The 27,804-nt window shown below is 35.7% G+C and overlaps 1 protein-coding gene across 1 annotated transcript; it reads left to right on the forward strand.

Annotated features, from left to right (window-relative positions):
• The first annotated feature begins 2,380 nt into the window (after positions 1-2,380).
• LOC150103320 (techylectin-5A-like) lies at positions 2,381-27,804 on the forward strand. The gene is made up of 6 exons (XM_090398446.1): positions 2,381-2,478; positions 3,862-4,012; positions 7,860-8,020; positions 16,529-16,634; positions 16,871-17,035; positions 27,509-27,804. The coding sequence occupies exons 2-6, from the start codon at positions 3,862-3,864 to the stop codon at positions 27,802-27,804; spliced, it is 879 nt and encodes a 292-aa protein (XP_090254572.1). The 5' UTR covers positions 2,381-2,478.

A 27,804-nucleotide genomic window follows, 5' to 3' on the forward strand; every position in this document is an offset into this window, starting at 1 on the left:
ATGACAAACCGGGAGTCACGCTGGATAACCTTACTACTTACTAAGACGAAACCTCTTATATGGATTTTGCGCATCCTAGACCAGATTCGAACTGCGGTACGCCATTAAAAGAATACCTTTTGATAGTTTCTCTATGGCTTAAGTATTGTGTTGCAAATATTTGGTATTTTCAACTTTTTTGAACAAACCTAACATATAGGTTATGTATATGTATATGTAAATGTTTCTCCCCATTTTGGAAGCATATCTGGAACTGCTCAAACTTTGAGTTGCTGTCGAGTCGCATCCTTACATGGGGATATTCAAAAAGATAAACACCGTGTTTTTATTCTCTCCCTCTCTCTCTGTATATACAGAGAGAGAGAGAGAGAGAGAGAGAGAGAGAGAGAGAGAGAGAGAGAGAGAGAGAGAGAGAGAGAGAGAAAAAGTGAGAGAGATTTATAAATTGTATTAGTTGAGCTGACAACCGTATCTCTCAAGCGCCTTGTTAATAGACATAAATGGTGTGTTCAACAGCAAAATGTCTTTGAACCCAAGATAGTAGCGCAATTGCTCCAAACCCCAATATGTCTGGCGAATTGAATAAGTTGAAGACCATCGTAAAGTCATTCGTTACTTGAACTCAAATATCATTTTAAAAGTTGAAGCAAGGGAATTACATCACAAAGGATAGAATTTTGTGATATTTGATGAATTTCGTCTGTCATGATGTTAATATTACAACCGATATATAAAGATCCAAATTTATCTTTAAATTATGAATTAAACCTCTCACGACACCAATACTTTTGTGAACTTATAGGAGAAAATTTAGCGCTCCCTCTTACAGTGCGAAATATATATGCAAATACTGATATGACAGTGATATTATTTGTTCTATTTTTCAGGGGGTGCTTTTTACGACACGAAGCAATGGCTTCAGTTTTACAACTAAGGATGGAGACAACGAGATAAGAAGAGACACTAGTCGAATCTTAATGGATTGCATCTGCAAAGGAATCATAGTGAAAATGCCGTCTGTCATCTTTAAGAAAGAAAGAGCCTGCTTCATTCTGAATAACGTGAACAAAGTGGCAACTGGTGTGATTGGTTAAGGTTCCAACTGTAAAGTACCGATTTGTTTTGTTGTGTTTACCCAAGTGGACAGTGTATGCACTATCCAACCAATAGGCTGCGGCATATCATTGAATATTTTTATAAGTCTATATTACAGTATAACTGTCTATATGACTGTACTAATTGTAACCTTTTGGATATATACGTACTTGAAGTTCATTAGTAAAGATGTTAATATGTTCTCAGGAATTGTGTTCCTTTCTCTGTTAAAGTATTTGAGGACATTTATGAGATGGAGAGGTATTTGATCTTTATATTTTGATGAGTTATACGTTTTTAACACTACTATAGTTCAAAAAAACATGAAAAAGAAATAAGTTATCATATCTGTATACTTCACCATAGTTTTGGATTTAAGAAAATGCTTCCACTTCAGTTTCAGATTTGTTTAACATAACTTTCTGTATCTCAATATCTATAGCATCACCTTGACACAGAAAAACAAGCATAACAAAATACTTTCAGATGATGGCTAAAAAAGCTAAAAAATAAAAGGGGGAAATAACCCTAAGGAATAGTGTTGCAATAAATTATTAAGAACACACATTTTGAAGTCAAGACAAAGTAAAAATCTGTTTACTATTCGCCTAATTTGTAAATTCTACTTCTCAAGGTACATTGTCCAATAAGAAGAAAACGTATACAGTATGTGATTTTTAATAAATTGTAACCACATGCTGGTTCCTTGACAAGTGTCCCAGCTGCAGTCAATTCTAATGAAAGAGAGCCCATTACTTCCGCATGACAGTTTAATGAATTAATCGTTAGCCATTTTTTATTTTAATTTTTTGTTATTCTTAAAACATCTTGGAAGTGAGCAAATTTTTTAAGGAATATTCTAAATTGCTTCTGAATCCATTGATAATCAAAGGATAGCAGAAACGTTTTAGTTCACTTCATGAAATCAGCGATGCACTACAAAAAATCACTTTAGTTATAAACTATTATTGTTGTTGTCTCGTAAGTTGATCCATTTGTAAACCTGTTTTCAATCCATCAACTCGCTTTCTAGCTTATAAATCTGTCAACAAACAAGACATGTAACTTTTAAAACCACAACACTATTAGTTACATGTAGTGGGTGGGTAGATGTATACGAGAGTATATATATATTCACACACACACACACACACACACACACACACACACACACACACACACACACACACACACACACACACACACACACACACACACACACACACACACACACACACACACACACACACACACACACACACACACACACACCATATATACATTTCGGAAAGATCATGTAACCATTTAGCTTGTCATACTAGTTAATTTATTGAATAAATCAGCGTTTGTTCTCTGAATGCAGTTCTTTGATGTTGTTTAAAGGTCGGTGATAACTAAAATATTTTGTGTTTTTTTTAGTCGCTGAAATACAAACATCATATTTTAAAATGCTGTTTAAAATGAATGTACTTGTATTTTCTGTTATTACTTTAATTTTTTTTTTTTTTTGGCTTGATGGACGAAGTAAGAAGGCTTTTCATATTTCCCGTTATCTATAGAGGACAATGTAAGAATAGCGTGTTATTGAGCTATGAGCTCTGATCAATGCAGGAGGGTAACAGCAAGAGCCGAACATCAGTTAGAACTTCATTGGCTACAGCATTGCTATCCATTACCCTCCCTGGGTATCCATTTAGTCGCCTCTTACGTTTCAAATGCATGGGCTGCAGTAGAGTTATTATTATCCCGGCAACCACCCGGGGATATTTCTTTAATTATAAACGTATGCATTTATTATAGTAATGATATTTCTGTAAAAGGTTTAGTAACTAATTTAGTATTTAAATAAAATTTGTTTTATATCTTTAGGATTATTAACAGAAATATAAATTATTATTATTATTATTATTATTATTATTATCTGAGACCTCCAGGGAGTCAAGGACTCATCTAGGGAGGCCTTGATCATCTATAAATCACCCAGACAGCTATCATACCTTCCCTTAAATACCTTCCCTTACACTAGATGCACCCACTACCCCCTAAGGGCAAATTATTCCACTCACTCACTGCTCTATGTGAGAAAAACTTGGTTCTTATCCCTTTCTTGACTGTGAACAAACGTAACCTCCTTGGATGCTCCCGTGTTCTCCCCCGCCTTCCATATAACGAAAAATCTTATCAATTGATATCCTATAACACATATTCAAAAGTTTATAGTGCTCTGTCATATCATCCCTGTTTCTCCTGTTATCCAGTGTCTGCAATCCACATATTCGCAATCTGTCCTCATCATCTAAATCCCATAATCCAGATATAATCTTTTAACTCTTATTTGCACCCGATCCACAGCTTCTTTATCCAGCTTGGAACCTCGAAGACAAAATCTGCTCACAATAATCCAGGTGTGTTCTTATCAAAGCCTTATAAAGAGGCAAAATGACTTCAAAAATGACTTATTATTAAGGAATATATATTTTTATTAAGAAAAATGTATTACATTATCAAGATGAGGCTTTAAATTATTACATCCTTGTTTTCAGGATTTATTTCGGAGTTTATATAATGGAATGGATAATGGAAGTAGTTTTAGTGCATCATACGTATTCAGTTATATCATGATATGTTAAAAAAAACTGTACCTAGATTTAAAATTAGTTTCAGTTGAAGTGCATTACATTCCTACACAAAGTATACGAAATATTCACGCGTAAGCGAATATCAATATTGCGGTTGAATTAATATTGAAAAGAATTAATTTTTCAGATGATTCAGCAAAGCGTTTGTCTCCTTATTTTGATGGTCACAATTATGAGCTATGATGCTCGTTGTTCTGATGAAATAAAATGTGATATTTCTGACACTCGCCAGAAATTCAACGAAGCTTTTAACTTGGTAAACAGTATACTGCTGAAAGGTAATAATTTCATTATTTTTTAATAAATATATATCTACTTTATATTGCTGTTTAAGGATTATTATTACTTATGTTTTGCTTATGGTGTGCTTCTTTATTACGTAACACATTTTCTCATTAACAGAGTGAAAGAAGGGAAAATTATGTTAAAAGCCGAACCAAAATTGACATAATGTTTGTGTTTCTGTAACCGACAATATCAGTGGCGGCTGAAAAGCGATAAAAATTTTTATTTGGTTGGACAAGTGATGGCAATCTCTGTTGACATTTCCACAGAAGTTGCCATTAGAAGTAAAAAAAAAAGAAGGAAGGAGTATGTAGATGATATGAACAAGAAAGATATTAATAGTGAAGGAGGATTTGAAACTAAGGACAGTGAAAAGTGGAGTCGTATAGGCAATAGAAGAACTGCTTGGCAGTTTTGAGAACTGCTAGGGACAAAGTGGCGAATGTATTTTACGGAAGTCTCTCAATTGATTTAGGAATAGTTGCCCGGGAAATATCAGAACACATTCCTTTTCAAAAAAAAAAAAAAACTAATTCCAAGTGAAAGTGCCTAAAGAATTATTGCCTTAATTTCACACTTACTCTTTTTGGATAACCGTTAAAGTGTTCCAAAAAAGCTTGAAAAAATATGAACAGAATAAGCAGGTTTAAGGAGAGGTAGAGGAACTAGAGACCAAAAAGCAAAGATAAGGAGTGGATTATGGAAAGAGTAAAAGAATTTCGTAAGGAAGTATTCATCTGTTTTATTTGTTATAAGAAAGCGTTTCACTACCTTGATTATAACTGAGTAGAATATGATGAGGGTACATCCTCTGTAGCTCAGTCGGTATAGACGAAGCCCTTTGGTCGGAAAAACCTTGGTTCGATTCCCATCAATGTCGTGAGGACTGTTCTTTATTTGGTCTCTTTCGACAAAAGGTGATTATTTAACTGGTCTGATACGGAGGTGGAGGGTTTTCTTCCAGAAACTCGCGTTTTACGTTCCTGAGAACAGGCAAACCGGCCCAGTGAACACACTCTGGTACAGTCAAAAAATACATCCCCGCACAATGACAGGCCGGTTGGGGGAGGTTGATGCGACTTGCATGTGGATGTACAAAACTCGCATCATATGCAACACGAATTAGATGCGGGATAAACGCTCAAAGGAAGAAGAATATGATGAGTATATTACGTATATTCGAGCATCTAATACCCTCAGTGGGCTGTATGACAACAAAGAAATTCTGTAAAAAAAATGTTTGGAGGAACTGAAAATCACCGATTGGGGAAAAGGGGGAAGCTTTTATGGAGATATAAGTAAACATCGCTTACGCAGAGTATATATGCAAAAACACTTGGTGGCGTGCATCACCTCGCGTTGTAGGCAATTGTATAAGGTAGAATTTACCCAACGATATCTAGGCAAATCTTTAAGAATGCTACTAGCCAGTAATCGTCAATAGTGTTGATCACAATGGGAAAAACAAAAGATCTTTCGGAGATCGATAAAGGGCTTATAATGGGTACTCGTCTGGCTGGTGTTACGATTTAGAAAACAGCAGATCTTCTGGCTGATTTCTGAAAAAGGGAAATATCCCGAGTGTTTATTTAGTGAAAAAATAACCCACATTTGTTGTTTAAGAGGTGTAAATATGGTTCCAAGACAGTCTGTCAGGAACGAAATCGCAGTCATCTGACAAACAGAATTTACTGTCTGCAAAAATTGACCAAGCATTTAAGGACGGCTGTTTTAATTCATATCTCACCCAACTCTGCGCAGAGAATTCAAGATGATCGGTATTGGAAGTGGTATGCCTATACGGAAAGTTCGTTTACACTGGTGTGAGGAACACCGTGAATGGACACTGTAAGACTGAAAAAAAGTCATACGGTGTGAAGAGTCACTGCACATCTTGTTCTGTAACGACAGTAGGTAGAGATTTTGGCGGGGAGCCCCATGAAGCTATAAGCTGGTTTGCCTTGTAAACACAACTCAACGATCTCGTGGTGGGGTATGTTCTGTTGGTACCAAACTGATCCCCTGATATTGTTGAAAGGTCTGGTATCCTCCAAGCAATACCTGAAGATTGTTGACGATCAAGTCCGTTCTGCACTATTTACTTTTTATCCAACAGGTGGTGGTTGTTGCATGGACGATAATCTTCCTGCCCATCGCTCAAGAACTGTTCAGCAGCGGTCACCACAAAGTCCGGTTCAGATCTGGGATTGGTAGTGACTGCCCACATTGAGAAAGTATTGAGGACATATAGCACATGTTAATAAAACATATGTGGAAGAAAAATTCTTAAATCTGCTCAGTAAACGGACTGTCTGGGGAATGCCTGGTATGGTGTAGACGTAGATGCAATTCTTGTGGAATCTATACCAAACCGCAATGTTCTGAGTTTCGCTAAAGGAAGTCCTGGGTGGACTCAACAGGTTCTATCCTACAACGGGTTGAGTCCGATCCCTGGCGAGATGTCTTACAATTAATTAATGCAACTGGGGCGCCACTCCTTGCTGTATCCCCTAAGGGCAGTATTTCTGACTAGAGTCCGTGTGTGTGTGTGTGTTCACGGGGCCGGTTTGGCTGTTCTGGGGGACGAAATCCCAGAGTTTTCGTGTGAAAAAACCCCCAATTGTCGAATGAGACCGGCTAACTCACTCACCTTTCGAAAGAGACGAAATAATGGTTCCTCACGTCACAGACGGGAATCAAACCCAGATCTTTCCTTTCAAAGGGCTTCGTCCACATTGATTGAGCTATGGAGGATCAGTACTACGGTATTAAATACCAGTTTCTAATTCAGTGTGTGGTATATGTATATTGCTAGTGATATCTTTTCAGTATGTACAGAGAATATGTTATACGATTGGTTGATTTTGATGAAAATCTTACAGAAATTAAGAATGATTTAAGAGAATAGACTGCTGCAGAGCTTCGTTAGTACTAACATGAGGCAGATTGGTAATCGAAGGAGATAAGACAGCAGTGGTTTAAATTTAAGATTTGCAGTCTTCCAGCCATAAGACGTTATGGTCAATATGAAGATGAAATTAAAAGGATAGGATAACTATACAATGTAGGGAGAATTGTGCTAAAGTTAAAAAAAAATTATGAGAGACAGAGATGTTAGTAAAGGCACGAAATTTAGAAATCTGTTACAATAGTCATACTCATATATGGAAGCGAAAGTTGGAGTATTAAGAAAAAAGACAGAAAGAATTGATTCATTGAATTATGAACGTGGAGATGGATGTAAATAACTAACGACACCAACGTTTGAGTTACATGAATCCTGCCTGATATTTCGGAGCAGTAATTGCTAAGCAGGAGTTAATGTCCTTTGAACATATGCAAATTTATCATAATTGTTGATGATATTTTCAATTTGATATTTTAAATTAGATTTTATGTTCACAATTATCTCTTTTTGCTATACTGTATTTATAATTTTTCTAAATGCGGTTAACAGTGTCAACTTTGATAACAAACACGTTTCACAACTCTAAATAAACTAATAATTTTATTATTGATAAAATTAGGTGTTTTAAATATGTTTCATAAATATATATACGATTTTTAAATGATGGTTAATTGACGATTTTTTCATGAAATAAATAATATTTTATAAAGTTTATTTCAATTTTTTAAGATAAGTTCACTCAAAATAATACATAATTTTTTTTGCATATTTCAAATCATTTTGAAATCATATATTGTGATTTTATCTCAATGCCTGTTCTATTTAGAAATTTTCTAAAAAATTCCTGCAAAACTCTTCTAATTTAAAAATATTACTATTCATGTGTTATATAATTATCCAATGTTCTAAGTCTCACTGCAAAATGCTCACAGCTGAAAGTCACGACCACAGCAAGCCAATCGACTGTGCAGAAATATACCAACAGGGTGAGACTAGCAGTGGGATCCACAGAATATGGCCAAAGAACAGAGCAATAACGGAGAACAACTTCGACGTGTATTGTGATATGGACACCGATGGCGGAGGGTGGACAGTAAGTAAAATTTTTAGATATATGAATTCGAATTTCTGAAATAAAAAATTGAAACGAAAAACGCTGTTTTGAATCAAAAAAAATTATAATTTCAAAATTTGTGATTTAAATAATTTAATGTAGTCCTTACTGAAAAAAAAACTTATATTAGGATATACTATTTAAGACCTGGGTTTCATTATATGTTGTTGGTTGTCAGTTAAAACAGTTTTTAATCGAAATCATTTAAGAAATTTTCGAAGTTGTATCTTCTTAAATTCCGAAAGTAAATAGTAGGATTGTATAAAGACAATCATTAGAGTGAGTGAATTGTCAAAGGGATCTTCTCTTTAATTTATTTAATTATTCCGTTCATATATTCCGTCACCTTGTGGATGTCCTGTAGGCCACCACCTTGAAATTGGCGCCTTGGGCAGTCGTTCGCAATATGAGTAATCGTCTGAGCCACGGGAGAACAATCACAATAAGAGTGATCTAACAGCCTCCATTTATGTAGCAGATTGCCACATCTGTCCTGGTTAGTTCTAATCCTGTGGATTGTTGACCAAATCTTCCTAAGAAGAGCAAACGAGGCTTCAGAACACAGGGACTTCTACCAGGAAGCCGTTTGTTGGGAGATTGTTGGAACAGTATCCTCTCTCCATATCAGGTGTTGATGGCAGGGCAGCTGAAGACAGTTCGTCCATGGACTAGAAAGGCTTTCTAGACTTTAGCCGAAGACTAGCTGGATTTAGTTGAGTCTGGTGCAGGGAAGGAGTGCGTTGCTCATTGCTTTATTAAATTCTTTAATCGAGGCTTTTCTTCTCCGTAGGTTTGGTGGGGCAATGTTAGATAGGACAGTGAGCAGCACCCAGGAGCGAGGAGTGCTGCTCACTGCTGTCCCACTAATTTTGAGCTGGGTGTCTATAATGTTAGTGTGCGTGTTTGTGTGCACTTCTTTCCCAGACAGGGGCACAATATTCTGCTGCAGAGAATGCGAGGGCTAGTGTAGACAACCTTAGCACTTCTGCACCACAAACGTAGGTTGTTATTGCAACCTTGAAATGATATTGTTTCTCGTTTTAATTTTGTTCGACAGGTTGGTGACGTGCCTTTTGTAGGTATCCTACCATTTTTCCACAGAAAGAAAAGTTGAGATGTCGATTCGCCTCTGCATTGTTTAGGTGAAATACTGAGGACACAGATTTTGTTGGATTCGGCTTCAAGTTCCACTGCTTGAAGTACTCTTCAGGATGTTTAGTTCTGTGTTCAAGGTTGATTCCCAGTTGGAAAAGGAGGTAGATTGATGTAGTATCGTTAGGTCATCAGTTATGTTTTCAAACGTTCTTTATAACGAACTTGTGAAAACATTTTTAGTATCAATGACTGATGCTAAATTCGAACTTTAAAAGTATTCTTTCGAAAAATCAGAAAAAAAACCAGACTGCTTGATATCACAGATTCTTCTGTTTTTGAAATAGAGGTCTGAACATCAAATAAAGCTGATTTTCTTTTTTTTCTATACTTTTTGGGTGTCTATTCTCTATTAAAACACTATTTAAAAAATTGAAAAAATTAAACAGTGCTGATCGCTAGATGGTTTTTTAAATAATTAAAATAATAAATAATGGGTATGCAGCATTTGTTTATATCGAAAATGTATGTAATGTTTCCTTTTCTTTTCTTTTCTTTTCTTTTCTTTAGGAGATAAGACTTAGAAATTTGATGTCATGTAATGCCTGTTTGCTTCATTTTTTTTTATAAATTATTTCAAAATTAATCAGTCTCTTAATTCAAAATGATAGACTAATGACTCGTTTGAGCACGAAACGAAATCACTTCAATAGGCACATTTGACATGCATGAATGTCTTTCAAGTTTCTCGATTATTTAAATCCTCAAAAAAGAGATCGTTCTACAAGTGTATCGAGTAGGTTGTATTGTTCGTATCGATTTCACTGCGAACCCTATATAATTATCCTTGAAAAACTAAAAACTTCGAGTTTTTCATCCCGCGTACAGGCAAATCAGTCATCAGAACACACGCAATTTACAGACAAAATTATTGTTGTTTGTGGGCGGCAGACAGCGCTGATTGTAGTAATGTGTAGTGAGCGAATTAGGTAATATTGGAGACGGTAAGATGTGTTCAAGTAGAGTAGCGTGCCCTCCAGGGATGAATCCTTGCACTCTTTGGAGGTATTATTATTATTATTATTATTATCATTATTATTATTATTATTATTATTATTATGTGACTAATCTTGCTATGTCAGTTCATTCTTTTTAGTTCAGTGACGTGTCATGGCATTTCTTAAAATTCGTCTGTTTGTTTTTATATGAGTGAGAATTTCCTATCCTACGTCTATGCTAATCATGAGATCTATTAAGCGTCAGTCTTTTTCCAACACACCAATCAAACCAAATAATAAAGATAAAATAATAAGTAACCGATGTCATCTTCAGATAAGCTGACTAAAATCTCCGATGATGTAAGCTGGTACATACATCTCAACCGAGAAAAAAAAAAAAAAAAAAAAAAAAGCAAATCCGAAGAGCTGTTAAATGCATTAAATCGAAAATTTTATAGATTAATGGAATATTAATAAAATAGATTAATACGTGTTGTAAATAAATAATTTATGAGCAATAAAATATCATTAAATTTTTGTTTAATTGAAATCCCGGTGTAGAAAACGAACCATATATGTCATATAATTTTAACAAGAAATAGGTCCAGTGTTAATTATTGAAACCATTAATTTAGATTAATAACTGAACTGTTAATAAAGCTGTTGCATATGAAGATCATGGGAAGTGATATAGTTAGGGAGAGGAAGTCTTTATAGCCTTAATTCCTGAGTATCATAGGAATTGGCAAGGGGGATTTTCTCTCCTGAAAAATCGAGTTTTTCATCCAGTAAACACTGACCATCTGATGAACACAATTTACAGATAATGAGGCGAACACACACGATTTACAGATATAATATACTTAACCCATCACAGCTTTAGCCGCTTAATCTATAACAGCAGGTAACTTAAGCACAGCCATTAAATATGCTATACAGGGCCGACGGAAGCGGGCATACAGAGCATGCGGTGCATGCGAGCGTCGCTAAGACGGGGAACGCCGCCGCCGGGGAACGGTTCATAAGTTCATTTTTAAGAAAGAAAATTTTTATAATAAAAACAAAAAATTCTTAGAATGATCAATATTAAAATAAATAAGGCCGGATACACCGAATAAAAATTTAAGAAAATTGTATATTGCCGCTTCTTTGATCAGCCGGCTGTTTACAATTTTGCAGCGAGAATGTCTGCAGAATGTTGTGTCTACTGCAGTCTATCTAAATGTTTTGTTCGAATTTTCGTACAAAACATTTGTTGCTAGTTAACCAGTCATATGGTACGCATCTCAGGCTACTGACAGTAACGCAGTGAGGACTATTATTTAGATTCTGTGTCGTGTTGTGCAATAATTTCTTGTGGGTATAAAATAGAAATGGAATCAAAAATTAAACAAAAGTTATCCGGTGCACAAAATCGTAAGCATCATGCTGCGAAAGAAGCAGATATTAAGAAACAAACTGGGGCTCTTAATAAATTTATTAAAATATTCTGATGCAGATTGTAACCAACTCGATATATCAGAAATCAGAGTTGACGAACTGCGCACATCATCCAGTTTTCATGAAAGTACTATTGCAACTATTGAACAAGATAACAAGACGCATGATTTAAGTGAAAAACAGTTAAGAGAAAATTTAGTTGTAGTTGACCACGAAAGTAACACGTTGTTAGTCTCCGTAAATTTAGAAGATTCAGATGAATGGGAAAATATTGATGAAAAATTACGACTTGGTTTAATTAAAATGGGGCCTGTTCAAAAGAAAAATATAATATATCCCAGAGATACATATGGTCATACATTTGGCGACACGTATTATAATAGAAAAATGGAAAACGCGGAGCTCGTGCCAAGAACATGGCTCATTTATTCCGAAACTTTAAAAATCTGTGTTTTGCTTTTGTTGCAAACTTTTCGCACCTACTGAATCAAGTAGTCTTGTAGAAGGTTATAACGACTGGAGAAACGTAGTAGAACTTTACATAGACATGAGACTAGTTTAACTCACATAAAAATTTCTTAAAATGGAAGGAAGTTGATAAAAATTTAAAAAAAAAAAAAAACTACTCTTGATTTCCAGACTCGAAGCATGCATGAAATGGAAAAGAAACATTGGACGAGTGTTTTAGAACGCTTGATTGAAATTATAAAATACCTTGGTAGCCAAAATTTAGCTTTTCGCGGATCATCTGATAAATTATATGAAAGGAATAATGGCAATTTTTTAAAATTAGTCGAACTGTTTGCGAAGTTTGATCCCGTTATGGAAAATCATGTTGAAAGGGCCCTACAACGAAACAATAGAGTACACTATTTGAGTGAAGACAGTCAAAATGAAATATTGGAAACTTTAAGTAACGCAATCAGGGATACAATTTTATTATCAATTCGAAAATCTAAATATTATTCCATAATTTTAGACTGCACACCTGATGCAAGTAAAACAGAACAAATGACCATTATTATTCGCTTTGTTTCCTGTGACAATGGAATTGTCAAGATCAGGGAAAACGTTTTAGGTTTTGCAGATATATCAGATTCCACAGGACGTGGTTCGTGTCCAACAATAATGGAACAACTGGAAAAATGGAACATTCCCATTGAAGACATGCGATGTCGAGGGTATGACAATGGGGCAAATATGAAAGGGAAAAAATATGGGCTCCAAAATTTGCTTTCGAACAAAAATCCTCGTGCTTTTTACGTGCCATGTGCTGCTCATACTCTAAATTTAATCATTAACGATGCAGCCAAATCGAATGCAGATACAGTTAGTTTCTTTGCAATTATTCAAGAAATATAAAATTTCTTTTCATTCTCTTACAAACGTTGGGCAATCCTTTTAAAAATTCGTAAAAATTTAACATTGAAATTTAACATCAGAAACGCGATGGGAAAGTAAAATTAATGCATTCCGCCCTCTACGATATCAGTTAAGAGAAATTTACGATGCACTTTTTGAAATTTTAAATAATAAACATTTTAATAAAGAAACAGCATGAAGCACAAATATTATGTGCTAAAATTAAGGACCACAAATTTATTTGCTCTCTTATAATTTGGCATGATTTACTTAACAGAATAAACGCTGTGAGTAAAATGCTTCAAGACAAAAATATGAATATTACACTTGCATTAGAATCTATCGAAAACTTAAAAATATTCTTACAAGAGTATCGATCAGATACAAATTTTAAAGAAGTTCTAAAAACGGCAAAAAAACTGAGTGAAGAGGTGGATGGAGAACAAGAATTTAAAACTGGTACTGAAGTTCGACGACGAAAGAAGACACGGTAATTTGACTACGAGCTTTACGACGAAACGCCACAATCACCAGAAGATAAATTTGGAGTGAATGTGTTTTATACACTTCTAGACGTTGCAATGTGTCGTTAATAGAACGAATTTCAATTTTTTGTATAGATTACTATAAATTAATAACGAAGGTTTACGAAAAAAGCGTGACAATTTAGAGATTCTCTTGAAGGACGGCGACAATAAAGACGTAAATGCAATAGAACTATTATATATGACGAGTTATATGCTTTACGGGATATTTTTCGGAAGGATAATTTAAATATTCAAAACCCTTTCGATATTCGAAATTTTATTGTATCCAATAATTTATCTTTCCCTAACTTTTCAATTGCTTTAAGAATACTATTAACCGTACCTGTTAGTGTAGCGAGCGGTGAACGTTCCTTTTCCAAGTTGAAATTGATTAAAACCTACTTAAGAACAAGTATGTCACAAAAAAGGTTTGTTAGGTTGGCGGTAATAGCTATTGAAAATGATATATGTGCGGAATTAGACGTTAAGACCATTTTTTCTAATTTTGTGAATATGAAATCAAAAACCCTAAAATATTAACTAAAAAAATTTAAGTATATTTATGTAATTTAATTTATTTTCTGTTATTTTGTTTTTTTTGAATATTTATATTCTTCTTCTTCTTCTTCTTCTTCTGCAGCTTCTCCCACTTAAGTGGGGTCACTGTTGATGATGAGTCGCCTCCACATCCTCCTCTCTTGGGCTGTAACCACATCCAAGTTCTTCATCCTCAAGTCTTCTTCTACCAACTCCCTCCATCTCTTCTTTGGCCGCCCACACTTCCTCCTTCCTTGCAAATCCATCTGCATGACCCTTCTTCTCACATATTCGTCCTCCCTCCTCATCATATGACCAAACCATCTCAACCTTGCCTCCTGTATCTTCGCTCCTAAGTTCGTAACTTTCACTGTTCCCCTTACATAGTCATTTCTCAGACGATCCTTTCTGGTCACACCCACATCCACCTAAGCATTCTCATCTCTGCTACTTCCATCCTGCTGATGTTATTTTTCCTCAAGGCCACAGTTTCTATAGCATATGTCATAGCTGGCCTCACTACTGTCCTATAAATTTTGCCTTTCAGATTGATCGGCACCCTCTTATCACATAACACTCCAGCCATCTCCCTCCAGTTCCTCCAACCTGCTTGTATCCTGCATCCCACTTCCTTCTCACCTTCTCCATCTTCTTCCACTGTCGAACCTAAGTATCTAAAGTCTCTCACCTTCCTGATGACATTTCCTTCCAGCTCCAGGTCTGACTCCTGGCCACCGCCCACTGCGCAACACATATACTCTGTCTTACTTCTGCTCAGTCTCATACCTCTCTCTTCCAGTACTTTCCTCCGTCTTTCCAGTTTAGCTGCCATTTCTTCTCTCGAATCCGCACACAGCAAAATGTCATCTGCATACAAGATTGTCCAAGGCGTGTCTTCTCTCACCTCCTCCATCACAATGTTAAACAGAAACGGACATAATGCTGACCCTTGATGCAAGCAAACTGTTACTTGAAAACTTTCTGTCTGTCCCAGACAGGTCCGAACACTTGTCTTCACATTTCTGTAGATCTCCCGCACCAACCTGACATATTTCTCCGGAACCTTCTTCTCCCTCAGACACCTCTAGGCTGGTAGATCAACAACAGATGCTATCTTTGGCACTCTATCGTATGCTTTCTCCAGATCAATAAATGCCAGATGTAGCTCCCGTTGTTTCTCTTGAAACTTTTCCATCATCTGCCGTAACCCAAAGATAGCATCTGTTGTTGATCTACCAGGCATGAAGCCAAATTGTTTCTTTGCAATCTCCACCTCCTTCCTCAATCTTCCATCAAGAACCCTTTCTAGGATTTTCATTGTGTGGGACATCAACTTTATTCCTCTGTAATTTTTACAGTCTTGTGCATCCCCTTTACCCTTGTAGATGGGTATAGGGGATGTACATATTAAATTTAATTTAAACTTATATTAAATGTTCTAATTATTTCTGAATTATTTTCTTATTTTCTCATCTATCTTGAGTTTCTTTTATTTTCCTAAAAGATAGTTCCACTTATAAAAAATTATTAAAAATTTTTACAAGTTACTAAATTCTTAATAACTTGTAAAATGCAAGAATGTTTTAAACTTTAGTTCAAAAAAATTTTAACTTTAATTAAAATTCAATTTAATTTTCTTAGCGATTCGGGTTGGTGAGAAGGCTATAATCCCTGTATCATTATATTCAACGATTAAAGTGAGGTGGCTTTATCAAAATTTGCATTAACTTTTGAGAATTTTTTGAATATTCGGTTTTTTAACGATTATCCTGCCTAGTCAACACCTCCGGTTCGTTATATTTAGCGAACCAACATGTGACTGTTCTGTCAAAATTTATTTAAGAAATTTAAAATAATTTAAATTTTTATTATCGTAAAAGAACTACACACGCCCGGATCGTTACAGTGGCGCTTAGATAGAAATTGCATGCGGGCGAGGCGACAAAGACCCTAGCGCCAGCTCTGTGTGTGTGTGTGTGTGTATATATATATATATATATATATATATATATATATATATATATATATATATAAGAGAGAGAGAGAGAGACGTCACTTTACGTGCCTTATAATTCATTTTTTGATGAACTGTTCATTCAATTATTTGTAGTTTCAATGAATTGTGATTTTTAAATGAAAAACCACCATTCCTTGAAATTCATTGAAAGTCACTGAATAATAGTGATTGTGTTATTCGATAAAAAATCACAATCACTATTATACGATATCTGGCACGGGCAAGCGAGTTTTGTCTCCTGAAACTTGGGTTTTTCGTCCGGTAATCTCAAAAAAAAAAAAAAAAAACCGAACCCACTCTATTTCAGATATTAAAATATAATGTTAGGGTTAGGGACGACTAGATGGCGGCACTTGTTGTTGTGCCGTACTATCTCTGATTGGGCACCAGTGGAGATTGAACTGCCCACTCAGTCTCCAAGAGTTAGATAGGGCTAAAAGGCCTCGCCTATTCCCTATATGGGAATAAAAATGCGTTAGCTAACCAACTAAGAAAGGCTAATTTTTATTTTCAGGTTATTCAAAGAAGAGGCGATTTTGGAAGAGAAAAAGATTACTTTTTTAAAGGATGGCAAGAGTACAAAGTTGGATTTGGAATTATAGATCAAGATTTTTGGTTGGGTACGTATTAATAAATTATAATATTAATTTGTAGTATTATAGTTATTCAAATTATCAATAATCTACCAGTTAAACTGATTTCTAAACCTCAAAGTTGTTATGTGGGAAACACTTTTTTTCCAAGTGAGTTGAAATTAACCAAATTATTCTGGAAGGATATTAAATTTGTTTGCATAGTTTTCAATCCATTTTATATAAATTATCCTGAATATTTCTAAAGATTTATTTTCTTGTAGGTAATGACAAAATTCATGCTGTTTCCATCCAAAAGCCAAACTCTATCCGGATTGACATGAATGATTTCACTGGACAGCATCGATATGCAGTTTATGACAACTTTTGGATTGACGATGAAGCAAACGATTATAAATTGCACGTTGATGGTTATAGAGGAAATGCAGGTATGGTATGAGTGAACATGAGTGTATTCGTTCAGAATGGTGAAATTAATCCAACAATTTTAACACATTATCGTACAACTTCATTTTTTTGTTATTAATTCTATCACCTTTCATTACTGTATTAATGACGTCCATTTCCGGCACTTGTCTATTTCGTTGTATCCTATATACAAAATAAGCAGACATTAAGTTTTTTAATGAATTTTTCTGAATATGAAATGAAACTGACTGTATAAACAAAAGTCATCCGTCAAGAATTCTATTGATATGCTGCAAGTAAAAGAAAAAATGATAGAATAACTCTTCTGAATGCAGATGGTGTGAGGATTACAGATGCAAAAGAGGTTTTCCAACTAATGAATGCCCATTTTGTTAAAAGCTGCCAAATAGTGTATGCAACATTGAGTCAACTGCTTCTTCCTCTGGAGGATCTCGGGAGTATGAAGACGTGGTATTCGAGCTGTTGCACAAAATAAATAAGAAGAATTCAACAATAGGGAGTGATGCAATATCAGCACCGGTGCTAAAAGCGTATTCAGCTGAACTGGCTATTCCTTACCAAGCTGTTTAATATGAGGCTCAGAACAGTGAAGATTCTAGTGGAAAGGAAAGCATGTCTGGTAATCCCATTACCATATATTCTTTCACCTTATTCATGGATATCTCCTGGGCCACCAGGTGATGTCAATGAATAAGCTACACTAAAGCTGTGCTCCCGCATTGTATCGTTATTGTGAGTATTTTTCCGCGAATTTGATCGTCGAACCGAAATCATCACAGCAGGTACTGATGAGTAGATTACTATTGCACAACCGGTAAGTACTTATAGTGCATTAAAGCAGCTTTCTTTCCAATTCTAAATCAGCAACGTGTAAGCGCCCACTATGCTTACCTTAAGCAGCAAAGATGGCGGCAACAACAAAAGCCGAGGGCAAACGAACATTCCGTGACTCCGCAGATCAGTACCGTCGATTTCCGTCGACAAACCCTTTACGTGCCGCAGATGTAAAACTGGTGTCATAGATAGAAAAAAAAGAGTTTATTCTATAAGTTGTGTTACCACTGGCTGCACGCTTCGTGCTCCAAAATAGACAAATCTGTTCAACAGCTATTTATTGAATGTAACCCGCCATTTTTCTGTTCTCTGTGCCTCTTTTTGGTAAAACAACTTCTGAACATGGTAAACGTGTCGAATACCTCGAACAGCACATTGCTTTGAACAAAACGTTTACTTCAGAAAAACGCGCATTGAAAGCTGAGCTCTAATAAATTGATTACCAGTGCAGCTGCAGCTCATCTTTACCCAGGAATGAACTCCGCGACCTAATCGCATCAACAGTATACGATATGATGGAGGCGAAATACAAAAAAAATTCAACACTGTAATCTTGAACTTTCTGATGGAAAACGGAAAATTGAAGAATGTAATATCGATTCTAAAAATAACTTCAAGTGACATCGTTTTGGGCCTATAAATAAACGAAAGGACGAAAGAACTTTCCTCTCCTCTTAAAAGTGACTTGTGACACTCCGACAAGCACAGCTAAATTAATATGAGCGATGAACAACAAGTTCAAAGGCACTTGCTCATACTCGCTCTTACGTGCTAGACCAGACCTAAAGTTTGCACAGAGGGAACAAGTTCGCCAGCTTAGAAGAGAACCTGAAGAAAAACGTCAAAATGGTGATCCCAGTTGGATCATCGGCTACAAGCAAGTCAAACTGGTGCAAAAATCAAGTGAACTCCACTAGTAACGAACACGGAGAGCAGTATGCAGGCACTGCATAGGAAATGTGCAAGACTTGCGGTCAAATATATGCATCACAGAACCTTGCATATCCACTACACCAACATCCATGGCTCAAACTCCAATCTTAATAGTGTCCACTACACCTTCAGTCTACGAAACTCCACATACCGTTTCTGGCAGATACTCAAATCTCACCTCTCCCCAGCATTATTCATCTCGACCTTCCAAACTACACACACTTTAACTTCTTTTGATACAAGGGTGGGCCTTGCCAGAGAGCACCCAACCTAGAATCGCTCAACTTTGACCTTCTTTCGATGATAATATCCCTTCCCAACTCAGTCAAATTCACATGCTGTCGCTATCGCTCCCGTAATACAGCCAACCACTCTGAGGTTTTTAATTTCCTCTCATTAAAAGTTGACTTTCTCCAGTCCGACTCTCCCAACAACGAAATTATCCTCCTAGGAGATTTTAATATCCACAACACTAACTGGCCTTCTTCCTCCAGTTGTACAGATCTTGCAGACAGAGATGCTGAAACATTTGCCATCACTAAGGACCTTAAAAAACCCTTTCAGATGCGAATCAAAATACCAGATAATGCAAACCCCTCCACAAACACCCTAGATATCTTCCTTACCAATGACCACTAAAATACACAGTGAAAGTAGTGAGTCCCCTGGGCAATTCTAACCACAGTCCAGTGCTCATCTTCTCCGACACTCAGCAATGCTTATACAGACACTCCCATACAAGAGTATTTTGGCATTATAAGAGTGCGAAGTGGGACAAAATCCGCAACTTGTGGGGGGCCCTTAATGCTCCCTCAAAATGCTTGACTCAATACAGAGGAGTGCAATTAGACGTACTAATGACCCATCTCTTACCAAGTCACTCCCACCCACTTTCGCACGGACGTTTGGTTTCTTCAATATGTCTATTCTAGAAATATTTCATCTGAAATAACATGAATAATCCCTCCACTCAGTACTAAGCTCTTTGGAACAAGTGCAGCTGCTTCTCAACATCCCTTAACAGTATACCTCGAAACAAACAGAACAAGTTTTTTCCCTCCTCCTTCATCCCTGCTGTATTTTCCAAGGAATACATTTTGCAGTCATTTACATCAAATGTAAACAAGTTCTTCCTTTACAAACCTACTACCCATACACGGTACCAATGTACTATTGGTTGACCAATCAACCTTTTATGTATGGGCACAACATAAAAAAAAAACTACAGAAGGATAGTGCAAAGACCGATGTGTTCAAATATCGATCAATTACTACTCAGGAGTGATGTTGAAGATTTGGGAAAAATTGATTATTCCTCACATTCAGAAATGCAGCAAATTGACAGTGAATCTCTACTTTGCAATGAGCAGCATGGATTTACTAGGGGAAAGTTATGTTTTACGAACTTGCTCACGTTCTGTAATAATGTTTCCACTAGACAAGGTGAATGGATTCACCATGATACTTTTGGATTTTGCTAAGGCTTTTGACAGAATGCAGCATGGGATACTGTTGCATAAATTGAAAATTATCGGATTGGATTATAAACTTTGGGCTTGGATATGACAGGAAAGCTGAGTGACAGGTATCAAAATGTCGTATATGGGGGATGTGAGTGTGTAAGATTTAAGGTAACCAGTGGCGCACCACAAGGATTAGTGCTCCGTCCACTGTTATTCAGTCTGTAAATTAATGGATTTGTGGGCGTGTGAAACTGGATATCAGTTCAATGTCAGTAAATGCAAAGTCATGTACTTTGTTGTGATTAGATATCCAATGTCGTATTATATTGGTGGGATTATGCTTGCAGAAAGTGATCAGGCTAGGGAGGAATTTTGGAGTGTAAGTAGATAGCAAGTTGAAGTTCAGGGTTCATATAGTAAAACTTGTAAATACAACATAAAAGATTATTGCAATGCTGAAACGAACTTTCACATGTAAAGATAAGGATGTAATTTTTCCTCTTTGCAACGCCTTTATAAGACCTCACGTGAGGTCTGGTCTCCTAGTCTCCTTTGTGATTGTTATACAGTGGAGAATGTGCAAAGGAGAGTGTTAAAATTATATCAGGTTTGTGGAATACTGATTATGAAGACAGATTGAGAATTTGACACCAGACATTACCAAACAGGAGAAAGGGGAAGGTGATATGAGTGAGACTTACAACCTTTGAAAGGTTCGTACAGGATTTCAATTCATAGAATTTTACATTTTATGGAGAGGTGGGGAAAGGACAGGACGGCATCCTTAGATGCTGAGAATGAATGCTGCTAAGAAAGGGATGAGAGCTACTGATTTATTGCAAAGCATGTTGTTATTTTTGATATTTTTAAGCATGATATTTTTTTCATTTTTTTCGTTTTTTTAACTTGCCACTGTCATTATTATTATTATTATTATTATTATTATTATTATTATTATTATCAACGCGAAAATCAAGAATTGCGGAAAGAGGTAAACACACTCAAGGGTCAAATGGAACACATGCTACAAAAAGAAAGAAAAAAAGAACTTCAAATTCAGAGAATAACGAAAGAAAATACAGAAGACTTAAGCAACATAATGCAACTGATCGGCAGCAAAATTGGAATTCAAATCGCAACCACAGATATCACCTATATCAACCGAGGCCCACAAAAAATAAAGAGAGACCGCCATCAATAATCGCTCGTTTTACCAACAGAAATCTGACAGACTCCATTCTTACAGCAAGCAAGAAAACAAGGCCGACAACAACGATCCTAACTGATAAGAAACTCCCAACACCGATCTATATAACGGAACACTGGACTCCATACTTCAAAAATCTTTTATTCCAAGCAAGAAAGACAAAATCAGAGAAAAACTTCAAGTTTTTGTGGACAAAGAATTCTCAGACATTTATGAGAAAGAATGAAAACACTCGAGTATACATAATTACAAGTGAATCCGACTTACACAGCCTACCAATAAAAAACACAAACTTTTCACATCCTTAAGAATAAGATTAGAACTCATTTAAAAACTATATAATGGAGATCTCAAACATAGGCGAACATATCCAGTCAGACAACATAAACTTCAAGTCTTTGACTCTTTGAAGAAATGGTCAGACAACATTTCCACCAACACCAATTTCACTATCATTCACACAAACATAAGAAGTATAAAAAAACACTGGCTTACATTGATAACACAGCTCAATTATACTATGATAAACATAGATGCGCTAATACTGACCGAAGTTGCAATAAACTACACAGACATTTACGCATACAACATAAATAATTATCAAACCTACAACTTATGTAGACCAAACAAAAGAGGAGGTGGCATCGTGGCATTTATAAAAGAAAATACAATGTGACAGAAAAACAAACTCACTTCGAACATGCAGAAACACTAATTTTGGAAATCACAAATAGCCACAATAGTATCAAATACACAATAAACACAATATACAGACCCCCAGATAATAATCCACTCAGTTTTCTTCGCGAGTTAGAAACATGGTTAAGCGGCATCGAACCGCGTACAACACACAGGTTAATCCTAATAGGAGACATTAACATAAATACTCTTGACCACGCTTCCTCAACCACTAACACATATCTTGATATACTAAGTGAGTACAACATAAACCCTACCATTAACTTCCCAACAAGAGAAGAAATACTCAATAACTCACTAACACAATCATGCATTGATCATATCAGCATACGGGCTCCCATCCATACATATACATCATGAGTAATTAACGTAAAAATTGCCGATCACTACTTAGTCTCAACTTCGTTTTATTACGTTTCCTACCCCCCCCCCCCACACCACCACAAAAGTCGACAAAACTCGATCATACTAAAGAGCATTATCGATAACCAAGTAAAAAATATAGACTGGAATTCCCTACTTAAAATAAACGATCCTGTAACATTATACGAGAATTTTCAACTAAAGTTCACAGAAATATACAAAGAAGCAACAAAACCTACACAAACGAGGCGACAAACAGACAATAATCAATGGATAAATGACGACTTACTAAATACTATTACTGTAAAAGAAACTCTATGGAAAAAACTTACAAAGTCTCACCCAGTAACACACATTTACAAACCTTATATAAAAACACAAGAAATAAACTAACAACAAAAATTCGTAGGGCAAAAAGACGCTACTACTTCCAAAAATTCAAGGAATATAACGACAACAGCAAGCAAACATGGGTTACACTCAACGAATTAGTAACCCGAAAAAAAGAAAACTTCAGCAGAAGATTTTATTGTAAAAAAGCTTCGGTCAGGACACAAACCAAGAGGAACTAGCAGACTCATTCAACCATGCTTTCACAAACAACATCACACAACTCAAAAAAGACAAACTACCAACGATCAGTAAAAAACTACCGATACAAAGTCAACAACAAACGATGTATTTTCCACCCATAACAAAACAGGAAAACTGAAAGAAGCAATCCTACAACTAAAACCAAAGACCACTCTAGGAATAAACAAAATAAGACTCGCAGACCTTATAACACACTTTGAACAAATAAATCCAATACTTTTGAAACTCGTGAACATAATATTCGACACAGGAATTATTCCACAACAACTAAAAACTGCAGTAATTACGCCAATATACAAACACGGCAAAAGAAACGATATTCAGAACTAAAGGCCAATAGCTACACTACCAGTCATCTCAAAAATTCTAGAAAAAATAACACACACCAGACCACAGAATTATTTACAGAAGTACAACATCATCTCACAAAACCAATACGGCTTTCAGAAAACAAAAAGCACCATTACTTTATTAGAAGACATCGCCGACACAATAAACAAAGCTCTCGACAAAAACAGGTACGCCGTCCTTATACTGTTGGACCTAACCAAAGCATTTGACACACTTGAACATGACATACTACTCACCAAACTATACTCAATAGGTATAAGAGGAACACTGCATACATGGTTCAAGAACTACCTCTCAAACATAACAAAAGTAACAAAAATAGGTACATGTCACAGTCGGAGTATACAAATAAAACACGGTGTACCTCAAGGTGCCATATTATCACCCACTCTATTCAATATATACATTAACGATGTTCATAACATATCCATAAGAAGTCAAATATTTCAATACGCAGATGACACTGCACTACTAGCAATCCACACAGACATTAACACAGCTCTCTGCAAAGCACAACAAGACCTAAACGAAATCACAACATACTTCCACCAAAACGCAATTCTAATCAACGGCACCAAAACACAGTTTTGATCATACACAACCCAAGAATCATACGCCCCGCATCACTATCGATACATTGTCGCACATACCGTTGCATTAACAACAAAAATACCTGCCGATGTTCCGAAATCAAACCTGTATCACGCACAAAACACTTCAGTCTCTATATAGATTCCCACCTTAAATGGAAAAAACATATAGAATACATACATACCAAACTCCGAATCATCGCAACAAAACTCTCCCAAGTTAAAGACATTATTCCACCCAACATAAAAAAACTCCTATATCACGGTATCTGCGAATCCCTACTCAGATACGGAATAACAGTCAATGCAAATACATCAAACAGCCACCTAACAAAATTAGAAACATTACACAGGAAAATCGTGTCAACAGTGATCTGGACACCTTACACGCAACAACCAATATCCGACAAGCACATGGCGATACACAGAATTCTGAGAATTAAAAACCTGAAACACTACATGACATTAACAAGGAATTACTTCAACATCACCTATCGAAACAACAGAGACACATACCTTACAACACGACCTACAACAACTCTCTACATCCCCAAACCCTTCAACAACTCATTCGGTTCTTTTGTGAGATCACATCAGATACCCACGCAACTCAACAACCTACCAAGAAAGTTAAAACACGTAGATAACTACAGAACATTAAAAAACTAACTCTGGAAAATATACCAACAAAGTTAAGAAACCATTAACACTAATATACATATCACAAATCACTAGCTCCCAATGCCTACATCCCATACACAAACAGCAGCAACAACATAAATAGTGAAAGCTAAATCCCACTCTCTTCATAAATGCTAACCCAAGCTTCGAAGTAGGTGGGATTAACTTGCCTCACTCATCTACAAGTAATCCTTATAAGCAAATGCAGAAATTTGTCAGTATAATCACTCTTTCTGAAACTTTAAAAAAAAATAAAAAAATAAAAAATTATATCTTCATTGTTAATATTAGAAGAACATGTATTGTAAATACATAATATAAAGGCAAAAAAGTATTATTAAAATTTTTAATAGAAATCCAATGTAGGAATTGCAGCACTTAGTGCTGAACTCTGTAAAATTATAAGGTGAGGTGCAATGTCACACAAGATGTTTATTGTATGTATAAATATTTTAGCAATCAATAAAATATTTTTAGCAATAAAATATTATTATTATTATTATTATTATTATTATTATTATTATTATTATTATTATTATTATTATTATTATTCACACCACTTAAACAGAGAGAAAACAAGATATCATTCAAACAGCAAGTTGGCTGGGTAGAAAAAATTCAGTTTCTATGTTTAATAGACATGTTAGAATAACAGATTCGAAAGCAAAGTCTTCTTCCATCTAATGGATGTTTAATGATGTTTAATTCTTGCAAACAGTTAGATAACTCCTTCGAAACTGCGAAGTTATTTATTTATTCATTTGTTTATTGGTATGTTTGCAATTTTTTTTTGGGGGGGGGATTATAAAATGTTGCCTAATTTTTTTGATGTGACTCCCACCAATCCACCTAGAACACAGTAGCATCGTTGGTTGAGCTCAGGATTATTTTTCCATTTTTATTTTCATTTTGAATATTTTATATTTTATTTTATCCAGTCTAGAGAATAATTAAATGTTGTGTGATGCTATTTTCTGATTTCTGATTGAGGAATGCTACGAACGATAATTTGTTGGTACGATCAATTTCCCCCATGGCTGGGGTGTGTTTATCCAACATGAATAGCAAACATGTTGAGACCCATGTAATTTGTGACGTCAGTTTAGGACACCAGGATAGATCGCGCCCTGAGGCAAATAATGAAATATCGCCCTTGATGGATTATAAGAAAAAAAATATAAGAAAATCTACGTTTAAATTAATTCTTTTTTTTTTACTTCTTAATAATGATTCCGTGCTTTAATGATACATAGCCGAAAATTATCACGTAACCCCTGAAGCCCTTGTACGTACCCCCGTGGATGTACCACACTTTGAGAAACACTAATCTGATAAGTGGGTTCTAAAATGTTTGGTTTTAGTATGTATGACTAGAATTCTTTTATTAAAATATAATAAGCACATGAACTAAACTAAACGCTATATATTTGTAAACTATCTTGTTGCCGTAATACGGAGACTACCACAATATGACTGAACGAGCTCCCCTATTAAGCGGCGTCGTGAGGCAGGGTGCCTCTATGCTACACCCTGTCCACGGTACAGTTTGTGACGTTTGTTTGGGTTCAGGAATTGAAATATTTTGACCAGTTTCTTCCCTGCAATCTACACTGTCAATGATGAACTATTCCGCGAAAAGTATACATACTGATGTCGAAAATAAATACAAATTTATGTTTACTGCTTATTGAATCGTTCCTGCTTCATAACAATCTTGAGATCACCCATCGTTGTCGAATTCAGACCGATCCCTTTTTAATAAAGGTGGTGAATGATAATTTCTTAATAAATTTTTATATCCGGATTCACAAAGATTGCATATCACTTCTGTATTCCTTCCGAGTGAAAATGAGAAATGATTTTCGTAACATCCGGCGAAATGTCGAAATCTGGCAGTAGAAAAATTTCTTGAAAAACAATTAGTCTTTTATCTTTTTTTTCCCCGTTTAATTTTCAGTTGTTTATAAATGTACAATATGCTGAATGAAACAAAATAATACAGCATTTATAATTTATATCAGCATGCATTATATTGCAGTAAGTATTAGGACAGCACAGTATTTCCGAGAAACCTTAACTGAATACAACATAGAAGCAAATATCGGCACACCTTTATCAGTGATCACGTTTATCGAAATTTGTTCTCCACCAGGTTATATTAATTGAGTTTGGTATTTGATGGCTATTCTTCCTTCAGTGTGACCAGAGTCTATTAGCGTCGTGGATCTCTGCACCGGTCTGGTCTTGTTCACCCGTCATACCAGTTGCTCTGAAAAGCAATTCTGGCAATGCGCAGCGGTCAAGTTTTTCCCACTTTTTTTATTAAATCATTTCGCAGTAACACTGCCATATTATATTGCACAGTTTCGTGCTGAAAGAGAAATAGAGTGGTTCCGTAACACTATCGCATTGCTGGAAGAATTGCATTATCCAGAACGTTATCCACTGGTTTCCGTTTTTCTAGAACTACAGTAAAATGTCAGGGTTCATATAAGAAGTTATCCAGACTAGACAACAGGAAGAAAAGAAGACTACTATCTGTACTTCTTGAAATACATGAATCATTTCAACTCGAGTACTATATTAATATTATATTCCATGCAGTAAATCAATGTTATATTAATATCATAAACCTACCCTAGCACTCTATATATCAGGCAATCAATACTATTATGGAATTAAAGGTGAAAAGCTTTCACTCGATTACAAAGCCAATAATACAAAGTACCTAACTGAGAACATTTTTTTTCTTTTCAGGAGATTCCTTCGCGAAAGCTCACAATGGCAAGCGTTTTAGCACCAAGGACAAAGATAATGACGTTCATGACAGTAACTGTGCCGAGACGTATAAAGGAGCCTGGTGGTATGGTGGCTGCCATTATTCGAATCTTAATGGGATGTATCTGAAAGGGAATCATAGCGAGAACGCCATAGGTGTGAACTGGCATGATTGGCTGGGTCATAAATATTCTCTTGCTAGTACGGAAATCAAGCTAAGACCGTTGAACTTTCTTGTATCATCTTCAAAAAAGAAAGAACGTACGCCAATGTAA

This window comes from Typopeltis vanoorti, chromosome 9 (assembly GCF_054136105.1).
Source record: "Typopeltis vanoorti isolate ZY-2024b chromosome 9, IOZ_Tvanoo_1.0, whole genome shotgun sequence".
In the NCBI taxonomy this organism is placed as follows: domain Eukaryota; kingdom Metazoa; phylum Arthropoda; class Arachnida; order Uropygi; family Thelyphonidae; genus Typopeltis; species Typopeltis vanoorti.

Excerpts from the sequence above, each read along its gene's own strand:
- LOC150103320 (XM_090398446.1), top strand. The coding sequence starts at position 3,862 with ATGATTCAGCAAAGCGTTTGTCTCCTTATTTTGATGGTCACAATTATG. Across the intron at positions 8,021-16,528 it reads CCGATGGCGGAGGGTGGACA|GTTATTCAAAGAAGAGGCGA; the intron begins GTAAGTAAAATT and ends TTTTATTTTCAG. Across the intron at positions 16,635-16,870 it reads AGATCAAGATTTTTGGTTGG|GTAATGACAAAATTCATGCT; the intron begins GTACGTATTAAT and ends ATTTTCTTGTAG.